This window comes from Chiloscyllium plagiosum, unplaced genomic scaffold, assembly GCF_037043375.1.
Source record: "Chiloscyllium plagiosum isolate Xiang-an unplaced genomic scaffold, Cpla_swu_hap1 HiC_scaffold_4, whole genome shotgun sequence".
In the NCBI taxonomy this organism is placed as follows: domain Eukaryota; kingdom Metazoa; phylum Chordata; class Chondrichthyes; order Orectolobiformes; family Hemiscylliidae; genus Chiloscyllium; species Chiloscyllium plagiosum.
Genome location: NW_028270142.1, coordinates 6,602,845 through 6,616,017, shown reverse-complemented (window position 1 = coordinate 6,616,017; position 13,173 = coordinate 6,602,845). Strand labels below are relative to the sequence as shown.

Below are 13,173 nucleotides of genomic sequence, written 5' to 3'. Positions count from 1 at the left end.
TGTAAAAACACAATTACAGTAACTTTTATTGGTGTTCATTGTTCTTCACATAGTTTACTGCAATCAAATAGATAATATCAGGACAATATCCAGTACACCATGAAAATGTCAGGAGCGCCTGCTCTTTATCATGTTTACTTGTCGGTGTGTGTGTCGGTGTGCAGCATCAATTTTTCTTTCATTACCTGATCATCACTTTTGTGTTTCTTCTGATAACTGTAAAAGGTATTTTGCTCTCATTACTATGTCCTGTTTTAGCTTACAAGGTTAGATGCAGGAGAAAAATTGAATGTCTTTGCCTACTGTGCAACAAATGTATTTTAAATCTGCTGTAGGAAGTCGTTTTTGTTACAAATAGTTAACTGGAACATTTTTTTTCCTCTTCTGTATGATTCTAGAGTAGAGTGGTTTTTACAAAGAATCTGAACTGTGTGACGGTGTGTGATTGAAAAAAATCCTTTGGGGCATACTGTATCTAGTTGTGGATTAGGCCATTACACTCACTAACTGTAATAACTTGGGTAATTAGCTCTGAGACAGAAGAATATGTAAATTTGCTCTGAGTGGTATCTGCTCTTCAAAGGGAGTGTGCAGTACTGCAGGGAGGGAAAATTTGTGATGCAGCAAGCAGGGACCTTGCTGTAATAACCTGTAATAATTGTGCAAACTTTAAGGGTTTTTGGGAGCCCATGAAATATTCTTACAAACAGTTTTAAGGCAGTCTCTTGATTCTAAGATTCTACTTGGGCTCACTAGTTTCAGCCATGGGTCTTCACTGTGACAGCACAGGCCAATTCTTGACCAACAGGAGCATGGAGCAGTTTGTCTCACAAGCCAGAAGAATTCAGGGTGCAAGGGTTACTTCCTTTTCAATCCTCTGCTGCATTGCCGAGACCAAAGATGAGGTGGCTCAAAGCATAATGTGGCTTGATGGAAAATTAGATTAGATTAGATTAGATTACAGATTAGATTACAGTGTGGAAACAGGCCCTTCGGCCCAACAAGTCCACACCGACCCGCCGAAGCGAAACCCACCCATACCCCTACATTTACCCCTTACCTAACGCTATGGGCAATTTAGTATGGCCAATTCACCTGACCCTGCACATCTTTGGACTGTGGGAGGAAACCGGAGCACCCGGAGGAAACCCACGCAGACACTGGGAGAACGTGCAAACTCCACACAGTCAGTCGCCTGAGGCGGGAATTGAACCCGGGTCTCTGGCGCTGTGAGGCAGCAGTGCTAACCACTGTGCCACCGTGCCGCCCACGATGTTGTCATCATTCTAACACAGTGATTCTTAAACATTGTCTGGCCATGGCCTCCCTAGGAGCTCTTCTCTGGTTCCAGGTCCTCCCTTCAATCAGGGATACAACATGAACAGAGAGACAGAAAATCATTTATTATTGAACATAAAGAAAGCTTGGACATTCTGACATATTGAAAAAGACTGTATGAAATTAAACATCTGTCAGGCCTAATGCGATCCATGAGCTTGGTGTTTTTGTGCAAGTTTCATGATATTGGGCTCCAAATTAGACAATGACAGTCCGAGGTCACCTCTTGTTGCGATATCAATTCTGTTTCTGGACTTTGTCAAGGACTTTGCATAATCTGCTCTCAACCAAATATGGAGAAAGTGAGGACTGCAGATGCTGGAGATCAGAGCTTAAAAATGTGTTGCTGGAAAAGCGCAGCAGGTCAGGCAGCATCAAAGGAACAGGAGAATCAACATTTCGGGCATAAGTCTTTCTTCAGGAATGAGGAGGATGTGCCAAGCAGGCTAAGATAAACGGTAGGGAGGAGGGACTTGGGGGAGGGGCGTTGGGAATACGATAGGTGGAAGGAGGTTAAGGTGAGGGTGATAGGCCAGAGAGGGGGTGGGGGCGGAGAGGTCGGGAAGAAGATTGCAGGTCAAGAAGGCGGTGCTGAGTCCAAGGGTTGGGACTGAGAAAAGGTGGGGGGAGGGGAAATAAGAAAGCTGGAGAAATTTGCATTCATCCCTTGTGGTTGGAGGGTTCCTAGGCGGAAGATGAAGCGCTCTTCCTCCAGGTGTCGTGTTGCCATGGTCTGGTGATGGAGGAGGCCAAGGACCTGCATGTCCTTGGCGGAGTGGGAGGGGGAGTTAGTGTTCAGCCATGGGGCGGTTGGGTTGGTTCTCTGAAACGTTCCGCAAGTAATGATGCACCTCCACACACATCATTTGCTGCACTTGATGTGGTCTCCTATACATTGGGGAGACAGGCCGCCTACTTGTGGAACGTTTCAGAGAACACCTCTGGGACACCTGCACCAACCAACCCAACCGCCCCGTGGCTGAACACTTTAACTCCCCCTCCCACTCTGCCAAGGACATGGAGGTCCGTGGCCTCCTCCATCGCCAGACCATGGCAACACGACGCCTGGAGGAAGAGCACATCATCTTCCGCCTAGGAACCCTCCAACCACAAGGGATGAATGCAGATTTCTCCAGCTTCCTCATTTCCCCTCCCCCCACCTTATCTCAGTCCCAACCCTCGGACTCAGCACCGCCTTCTTGACCTGCAATCTTCTTCCTGACCTCTCCACCCCCACCCCCTCTCCGGCCTATCACCCTCACCTTAATCTCCTTCCACCTATCGCATTCCCAATGCCCCTCTCCTCCCCCAAGTCTCTCCTCCCTACGTTTTATCTTAGTCTGCTTGGCACACCCTCCTCATTCCTGAAGAAGGACTTATGCCCGAAACGTCGATTCTCCTGTTCCTTTGATGCTGCCTTACCTGCTGCACTTTTCCAGCAACACATTTTTCAACTCTTGATCCTGATCACAGAGAACAGTGTTTATGCCTCTTGCTATACTATCCCCAATTACAACAACATTTCTCCCCCCCCCCCCCTTCCCCTCCCCCCACTTGAATGGCTCCCTGCAGCAGAGTGTTGCAGTTCCCACACAGGGAGCAAAACGTTTGAACCTGTCGAACAAAGACAGGGGCTAAGGCGCCTGCAATCTACCTCCTGGATCACTCTTCCTGCCCCCACTCTCAGCCTTACCTTCCTGTCCCTGACCACTGGTTGAATTTGAATTACTTCGTCTAAAGGGTGTGACTCTCCTGAAACACAGCATCCAGGTAACTCTTCCCCCTCCCTGATGTGTTGGAATGTTTGAAGCTCAGACTCCAACTCATCGACTCTGACCTGGAGATCCTCCACTACCAATATTTACAACAGACATAGTCACTGGGAACCGCAATGGCATCCATTAGCTTCCACATCATGCAGAAAAACCTGACCCTCCATCCTTATTTATTTAGTTTTGAATTTGTTTTTTTAAAGTTTTTAACTGTTTTTCTATCTTTGCTTATGCAAGTTGTAACCCATAAATTAACAAGATTCAATTTAACACATTCAAATTTAGCAGACCCCTTGTTAGCCAGTCAAATCACAGCCCTCATGTGACGTCACTTTTCAGTTTCTCCTCAGTCGAAACCATTTTGAATCAGAATCTCTTACCTTCCAAGACTGCTCTCCATTCGGTCCCGCTCAGCTCTGGTCCTGAAGTGCAGGCCCCAAATCCACAAGGTAAGTTCTTATCTCTTACCTGTGAACAGAATGTTTCAGAACACTAAAAGCTGAGCATCTGTGAGATGGTATGGGTCATCTGCAAGTTCTGGCATCAACCTTTGCTCAATGAGGAGTGTAGCAGTAGCAGCAGGCATGCTTAAACATGCAATGTCAATTGACTGAAGCTATAAGTTTTCCTGATGGTTGTGCAGCTTTTGAGCTCTGCCTGAGAACATGGTGAAGACTAGATTTTTGAATGTTTTTATGGAGGAAGTAGATTGATTCCATTACCAAAATAAAATCTAATACTTTTGGAAGCAGATGGGTTTGTGGAATTTGCAAACTTCATATTAAATGATGGTGCAAAGGACCAAATGACCTACTTCTCTTAATTTGTATGGTTGCATGCAAGAATAGGTCAGCTAGAGGTTCTGCTGTAATTCAAAACCTGACCCCTCAAAGCCGGCCTTCCATCTACAAAATAAAACTTATCATTGTGATGGAATACTATGCACTTGTCTGAGTGAGTACAGCTCCAATGACACTCAAGGTGCTTGACATCATTCTGACAAATTAATTTGTTTGCTTGGAACCTTGTCTTAAACATTTATGCCCTCCAAAGCTCTGAGCATAATGGCAGCAGTGTACAGAACAACCTCAATTATCCAAACAAAATGGGTGGGGAATATTTTGTTCGGATAACTGATTGTTTGGATAATGGATAATGTTTTTTACAGGACCTTGAGATCTTGTTTGGTTAATCCAAAATTTGGGTAATTGACATTCGGATAACCAAAGTTGTTCTGTATACCCGACAAGATGCACTGCCAAAACTCACCAATTCTCCTTCGACAGCAACTTCCAACACACACCCATTACTGCTTAGGGAGACATGTTCATAAGAGCATCTGCACTGCAAGTTCCTCTCCATGTTCGCCACCAGCACCATAGACTTATAATGATGTCCTTCACTTGTTGCCAGGTCAAAATCCTGGAAACGAGATATATCCATATACCCCTCCCTCAGTGACTAAAGCAATTCAAGAAAATTCCACAGGCAGTTAGGGATGGGTAATAAACACTGGCCTTATTAGTGATGCTTCACATCCCTTGAACAAATTAAAACAAACGTTACAGAACTGTAAGGTTCCTTCATGTGAAATACTTAGAGTACAGCCTTCATGTTAAGCACTTTTTTTTTGTGTTGCAGTATCACCAGAACCTGGAGAATTGGCTTCAGCAAGGAAGATCAGAAGGTTGCTTAGTTTTCAAAGATATTTTCGATCTGCTCATTTATTTTGTGGTGTTTCTCCTCTAAACTCTCTCAGCTTTCTGGATGATAATTACAATGGCCAAGCCATGGTGAGTTTGAAATACTAACTGAACATAAGTGTAGACAGAGTTCTGATGTTGGCTTGGTATTTCTTTTGATAAAGGATTTAGGACACGGATGTATGTTTACAATTCTAGAAATGCTTTTATTCATGTAAATTTCTTTAAAAGCATTATCAGACACTTAGGCTTTCAAGTTGTGAGTTTTCATTCTTATGCCTGTCTTCCCTTTCCTTTACAATTTTTAGTTTGGGTGGGGCAAGGAAATGCATTGAACTAATGACCATGACTGTGATGCCTGAACACCTTTTTATGGATGGTTGTTTTGAGACCGTTTACACAAAAGAATTTCCTTCTGTCAGACTACATTGCAGTATTCTGTGAGAAGGGAAAATCACGTGCTGAATGCAGTTTTATCATTTACTTGCTCAGCAAGATTATCATCCTGATTTGAGGATTATTAATCAATGCTCTCAATTTCAAACTTCTCAACCAAAGCAAAACAGTACAGATGCTGGAAGTCTGATATAAAAATGGAATATATGTATTAGGTTGAGAACCAAAGTTAACATTTCAAGTTGTTCCATCTTTTTGACCGGAATGTTTTATCTCCATTCATAGATGTTGTCTGACATTGAGTAGTGGAGAAAGTGAGGACTGCAGGTGCTGGAGATCAGAGCTGAAAATGTGTTGCTGGAACAGCGCAGCAGGTCAGGCAACATCCAAGGAACAGGAGAATCGACGTTTCGGGCATAAGCCCTTCTTCAGGAATCCTGAAGAAGGGCTTATGCCCGAAACGTCGATTCTCCTGTTCCTTGGATGCTGCCTGACCTGACATTGAGTAGTTCCAGGATTTTCTTGTGAACCTTAGTAACTGCTGATTTCAGAATTGTTTACTATTAAGGCATCGTTACCTCTCTGAGTAACAGTAGCTCATTACAGTGGTAAATAGAGTAAAATGTCTGCTTCACACACACAAGTTACCTGGATAATTCAGATCAGCAGATACTAGAAGTGCTTAGACTTGACATTGTGGTGTTGACTCAGTCATTTGAGAAATTTCTAGAACCTTGTTAAAGTGGCTCCTTTCTGTATGAGTGCTCAATGATGGATGCATTCTGCTTCCTGTTCTTATTTACCCTATTCCACATATTGCCTTAGTGGTTATGATTTTTAATTCCGTCTTTAGCGGCTCACACCCCTTCAGCTGAACCTTTTATTTATTTACAAAAAGTGCTACCTATGTTGACATTCAGGTGGACCATGATGATTGAATCTTATTAATAAAGCAGCTATATATAGTGACCTAAGAGCTTTTATAAATTTTAGATTCAAACATATTGAGTTGATATTGCTATTTACATTTTATGTAACATAGCTTGCTGCCATATATCCACACACCAAAAGAAATTTTATTTCAGTACCATCAAAGAGTCAGTTTTCAGAAGCATTTTTAGGACTTCAAAGGGGGATGTTTTCTTTCTTGGTATGATTTTTGACACTCATTGAACCCAATTTTTATTCCACATGCCAGATATTGGCCTGCATTTACATAACTCAGATCTGTCTTTTTTTGTTCACCGACTTGGGTTTGGTTGGGAAATGTGCTTTTAGGAACTTCAGGGAAAGGGACATACACAAAGATGGCTTCACTGATATGAAGTCATTAATGTCTAACTGGCTTAAAAGGTAAGATTATATTCAATAAATAATAATTTCTTTCCTTTAGTTACCCCTTGCTAATACCAGTCTCCCTTAACCAAATGTCCTCCATTTGACATCTCCATCTGAAGACCATATTCTCTTAGTGCAAAAACAAGATACTGTGGATGCCAGAAATCTTCTGCCACAGATGTTGCCAGACTGTTGCATATTTCCAGCATTTTATTTGTTGTTATCTTGGTGCCTTCTGGATTTGAAGAACAAATCATTTTTGTAATTAAGAAAAAATAAAGTTTCAAACTCAAATGCTTTTTTGAATTAGCTTGCAGAGGATTTTTGTCCCAAACATGATTAATTTTCTCTGTGCTTTCAGCGCATGCTAGAAAAGGATGGAAATTGGAATTTTGACATCTTTCTTTTTGACAGATTAACAAATGGTAAGTTGAATCAAATATTTACATTGAATTTTTTTTAGAGAAACAATGTATTCTATCCACCACTCATTGCCCCCCTCCCCCCCAAAACAAAGCAGTTTGACAGGTTAAGATTCATTGATGTGTAGTAGATAGGCTAACATACAATAGCCTTTTTTGTTTTGATGACATTTTCCTCATCCAACATTTCCTAAAATTCTGTTTGATAAAGGTTTTGTGACTTTCTGAAAAGTATTTCTATAATATTGCAGTGCCTTACACTGAACCAGACCATAGAAAAGCAAGCCATTGTGATCCCTTCAAAACATTGATAGAGCAGGCATGAAAAATTGCTGAAGTAAATTTTGATTATTTTGTTCCAATCTTAAACAAATAAAACAAATTTCCACACCAAGGCTATTTCATTCCATTTACCTTGATGTATATCTAAAATTTGAGGCAAATCATTCATCCTATCTTCTGATGGTTCCAACTGTACCTTCAACCACATTTACATAATTATACAAATGGTATTCCAGTTCTCTGAGCCATCATGTGGATTTCCAATTGCACCTAGGGTTGGAGGCTATTTTTCAACTGACATTCATCTCGACCTGAGCTGTCCAATAGTATTGTTTGAATTTAAGGTGACAGAACTGTTCCCTTTCATGTAGGGAATTATAACTTTTTTGCAGTGGCCTTTTTTCCCCAGGGAGGTCTGGAGTGCACGTAAGAACAAATGAAATCGGAGCACGTGTAGGCCATTTGACCATTCTGTCTATTTCTTCCCAACTCCAAAAAGATGTTTGCTGTCTTTTCAAAAAGTTCGCAGCTCATTTGATCTTGGCCTCGATTCCACTTTCCTGCCTGTCTCCCATAACTCTGGCCTTCCTTGTAATAGCCATCTAACTCATTCTGAATATATTCAATATCTCAAACTCTAATTCTTGTGAGCGAAGAGAATTTCTGACAGAAACTGCCCTCTCGGAGATGAAATTCCTTCCCGTTCCATCTTGAAGAGGAGACCCTTGCTTTGAAATTGTGTCCTGTAGTTCCACGTTCCACCATATTAGCATGTATCTCAGAATTTTATATCTTTTCTAAATTTCACCAAATATAGCTAACATTTCCTCAAACGCCAGTTCATTTGTCTAAGGAATCTGCCCAGTGAACCTCCACGAATTGTTTGTTTATGCAAGGATGTCTACCTTTGAGAGTAAACCCACACAGAGCTGTATAGTTGTAGCAAGACTTGCTTCCTTTTATTTGTCATCTCTCTTGAATAAGGACCCATAGAGACCCAACTTTACTGGCCTTCCAAACTGCATTCTCCTTCTATTTGAATGGCTATAGTTAGGCTTAAGATGCTTTTTACTATAGATAAAAGACAGCTCCCATCTTTTTGAGGATTCTGATCGTTTCTTTCAAACGTTTACATCCCTAATCTGTTCATCTAACTGGAAGCCGATCTCATGGTTGTTAGCAGGCAGAAGCCTTTTATCAATCGTCACTAGTCCACAGAAAGCCAGTTATTAATCATCTATTTATAGCTAGTGAAAGCTCCATTCGTATATGCTCCATACCTCTAGCCTCTCTGCAGACTAGACTTGCAATACTGCCTGACATGTAAACAGTGCTTATAATGAGCGTCCAGTTACTTCCTAAAAAAAACGCAGTAATCCTTCAACAATCTTTAGGTTTTTAAAACCATTTCTTCTCCACATTCATAATAATGAGAAAATAATGTCATGCAGGCTTTATAACAGCTTTGCAAGATTAGTAAAACTGCTGAACTCCAGTACTGATGTAAGAATTAGTGCCATCAATATCCAGGAAACATTTAACGAGTGTGGTATCAAGGAGCCTTAGCAAAACTAGATTCAAATTTTCACCTCTTGACATTCATTGGAATTACCTTCACTGAATTTCCCATTATCAACATCCTGGGGTTGGAACGATGCAGACATGCCGTGGTGACAAGAAGAGATCAGAGGCTAGGAATATTGCAGGGAGTATCTCATCACCATCTACAATGCACAAGTCAGGTCTCCCAACTTGCCTGGATTGGGGCAGCTATAACAGCAATCAAAAAGCTTGATATCAATCTGCTTGATTGGCACCATGTCCACAAGCATCCACTGCCCACGAGCGTCGCTCAGTTGCAGCAGTGTGTTTGATCCTTAAACAACAACATTCAAACTCTCAGCCACGACCACCTAGAAGCAGATATATAGGAGCACCAGTACCTGCAAATTCCCGTCCAAGTCACTCACCATCCGGGCACGACTCAAAATCGCTAAGTCATCATCCTGGGACTCTTTTTTTTTTAGATTAGATTACATTACAGTGTGGAAACAGGCCCTTCGGCCCAACAAGTCCTCACCGACCCGCCGAAGCGAAACCCACCCATACCCCTACATTTACCCCTTACCTAACAATGCGGGCAATTTAGCATGGCCAATTCACCTGATCTGCACATCTTTGGACTGTGGGAGGAAACCGGAGCACCCGGAGGAAACCCACACAGACACGGGGAGAATGTGCAAACTCCACACAGTCAGTCACCTGAGGTGGGAATTGAACCCGGGTCTCCGGCGCTGTGAGGCAGCAGTGCTAACCACTGTGCCACCGTGCCGCCCACGGTGGCACAGACACTCTCGCTTATGGCATTGTGGTCTACCTACAACAAGCAATTCAAGGAAACAGCGACCTTCTCAAGGTCAACTTGGGTTGGGCAATAAACAACCCACATTCTGTGAATGAATAAAAAGAATTTTCCATGGCGCCCAGTTAACTTTGCTGCTCTAGAACTGCCAGCTCTCACCTGCTGCATTCAAAAAAAGTGTAACATATTTCAGTAAGGAGAAATTGAAACAAATTACTTAAATATTGGCATAAAATGTTCAAAATGTGGCTGGGTCCTACTAATGGGAATACATGGGAGCCAGATATAATATGATGGGAGGATGAAAGCAAGCTGCAGGCAAATGGAATGTTGGCCTTTATTTCAGAGGGAATAGAACACAAAAATAGTGTGTTCTGTAGAACGGTCACTCTACTTGAAACATTAATGTTGGTTCCTCTTCTCAGATGCTGAGAGGTCAGCTGAGCTTCTCCAGCAATCTCTGTTCTTGTTTATGAAAGTGGGGAGGTTTTGTTAGAATTATACAAAGTACTCATCAATCCACATCTGGAATACTGTGAACAGTTTTACGCCCCTTAGCTAAGGAAAGATATACTGCCAACGGAAGCAATCCAGAGGAAGTTCACTCAGCTGATGCTGGGTATGGAGGAACTGGTTTATAGGAAAAGGTTGAGTAGGTTGGGCCTGCAGCCTTTGGAATTTCAAAGAATAAGAGGGCGGCTCAATGGTTAACACTGCTGCCTCACAGCGCCAGGATCCCAGGTTCGATTCCCGCACGGGCAACTGTCTGTGTGGAGTTTGCACATTCTCCCCGTGTCTGCGTGGGTTTCCTCCAGGTGCTTCAGTTTCCTCCAACAGTCCAAAGATGTGCAGGTCAGGTGAATTGGCCATGCTAAGTTGCCAGTAGTGTTAGGTGCATTAGTCAGAGGGAAATGGGACTGGGTGGGTTACTCTTTGGAGGGTCGGTGAGGACTTGGGCCGAAGGGCCTGTTTCCACACTGTAGGTAGTTTAATCTAATCTAATCAAGAGGAGACCTTTATTGAAACATAAAAGATTCTTAGGGGACTTGACAAGGTTGAAACTGAAAGGTTGCCTCCTGTTGTGGGAAAGTCGAGAACCAGAGGGCATAACCTCCGAATAAGGTGTCACCCATTTCAGACCGAGGTCGAGAATTTTTTCTCAAGGGGTTGGTAGTGTATCTGTGGAATTCCTTACCGCAGGGGTCTGTTGTTCAGTATATTCAAGGCTGAGAGACATATATTTAATTTGAATCGTTAAGGCAATCGGGGTTTATAGAGAAGTTGAGGATTATCAGATCAGCCATGATCTCAATGAATTAAAGAGCAGATTCGATGGGTTGACCAGCCTTCGCTTGCTCCTGTGCCTTGAGAGTTCATTGATTTGCCATTAAATATGGAGGAAATTTAGGTGTATTGTTTTCGATAAAAATGCGTAGGTTTCCTGCATCTGAACTACCTTAATCTTTTATGCTCTAAAATAATATGATGCTAAAATTAATTTGTTTTGGAACAAGCTTTCAGGAAACTCAGGGCTGTTGAAACTGGGCTATAGACTTTCTTTCACTTTGAGTCATGTGTTTTATACTGTATGGAAAGCCTTCATATGTTAAATGTGTAATATTGGTTTAATAATGAGATGCTCTGTCAAGCTTGATCTTGAAAGTACTGTTGTAGATAAAAGCTAACTGTGCAAGAATGAAATTAATGTAATGACAATTGACCAATTTCCTGAATTTATCCGTTTTCTAGGAAATAGTCTGGTTACTTTGACCTTCCATTTGTTTAAATACCATGGACTTATTGAGCATTTCCACTTGGATTCGGTTAAATTGCGTCGGTTTTTAGGTGAGCAACTTTATACATTTACCAACTGTCATTACCCATTGGTCTCAATTTTGGATATAATAAAACAAAGACTGTGGATGCTCGAAATCTGAAACGGAAACAGCAACTGCTTGAGAAACACCGAGGCCTTGGCTGTGGAGAGCAAGCAGAATTAATGTTGGAAATCTATCATAGCAATTACAGAAACATGGCTCAGGGATGGGCAGGACTGGCAGCTTAATGTTCCAGGTACAAATGCTACAGGAAGGATAGAAAGGGAGGCAAGAGCGGAGGGGGAGTGGCATTTCTGATAAGGGATAGCATTACAGCTGTGCTGAGGGAGGATATTCCCGGAAATACATCCAGAGAAGTTATTTGGGTGGAACTGAGAAATAAGAAAGGGATGATCACCTTATTGGGATGATATTATAGACTCCCCAATAGTCATAGGGAAAATGAGAAACAAACTTGTAAGGAGATCTCAGCTATCTGTAAGAATAATAGGGTAGTTATGGTAGGGGATTTTAACTTTCCAAACAACGACTGGGACTGCCATAGTGTTAAAGGTTTAGATGGAGAGGAATTTCTTAAGTGCGTACAAGACAATTTTCTGATTCAGTATGTGGATGTACCTACTAGAGAAGGTGCAAAACTTGACCTACTCTTGGGAACTAAGGCTGCGCAGGTGACTGAGGTGGGGGAGCACTTTGGGGCCAGAGACCATAATTCTATTCGTTTTAAACTCGTGATCGAAGAGGATAGACCAGATCTAAAAGTTGAAGTTCTAAATTGGAGAAAGGCCAATTTTGACGGTATTAGGCAAGAACTTTGGGCGGCACGGTGGCTCAGTGGTTAGCACTGCAGCCTCACAGCACAAGGGACCTGGATTCAATTCCAGCCTCAGGCGACTGTCTGTGTGGAGATTGCACATTCTCCCCGTGTCTGCGTGGGTTTCCTCCGGGTGCTCCGGTTTCATCCCACAGTCCAAAGATGTGCAGGTTAGGTGAATTGGCCATGCTAAATTGCCCATAGTGTTAGATGCATTAGTCAGGGGGGAAATGGGTCTGGGTGGTTTGCTCTTCGGAGGGTCGGTGTGGACTTGTTGGGACGAAGGGCCTGTTTTCCACACTGTAGAGAATCTAATCATCTAATCTAAAATCGGAATCTAATCAACTTTCGAAAGCTGATTGGAGGCAGATATTCGCAGGTAAAGGGACGGCTGGAAAATGGGAAGCCTTCAGAAATGAGATAACAAGAATCCAGAGAAAGTATATTCCTGTCAGGGTGAAAGGGAAGGCTGTAGGTAGAGGGAATGCTGGATGACTAAAGAAATTGAGGGTTTGGTTAAGAAAAGGAAGGAAGCATATGTCGGGTATAGACAGGATAGATCGAGTGAATTCCTTAGAAGAGTATAAAGGAAGTAGGAGTATACTTAAGAGCGAAATCAGAAAGGAAAAAAGGGGACATGAGACCGCGTTGGCAAATAGAACTAAGGAGAATCCAAAGGGTTTTTACAAATATATTAAGGACAAAGGAGTAACTAGGGAGAGAATAGGGCCCCTCAAAGATCAGCAAGGCGGCCTTTGTGTGGAGCCACTGAAAATGGGGAGGATACTAAATGAATATTTTGCATCAGTATTTACTGTGGAAATGAATATGGAAGATATAGACTGTAGGGAAATAGATGGTGACATCTTGCAAAATGTCCAGATTACAGAGGAGGAAGTGCTGGAGGT

The 13,173-nt window shown here is 42.3% G+C and overlaps 1 protein-coding gene across 5 annotated transcripts in view; it reads left to right on the top strand.

Moving 5' to 3' along the window:
• Window positions 1-13,173, top strand: part of pde7a (phosphodiesterase 7A) — a 138,816-nt gene that overhangs the window by 73,527 nt on the left and 52,116 nt on the right. For all 5 annotated transcript variants that reach the window (XM_043689281.2, XM_087985936.1, XM_043689280.2 and 2 more), the window contains 3 exons: window positions 4,752-4,903; window positions 6,909-6,972; window positions 11,363-11,458. In XM_043689281.2, coding sequence (XP_043545216.1) covers window positions 4,752-4,903; window positions 6,909-6,972; window positions 11,363-11,458 — 312 coding nt within the window. The remainder of the gene's footprint in view (window positions 1-4,751; window positions 4,904-6,908; window positions 6,973-11,362; window positions 11,459-13,173) is intronic.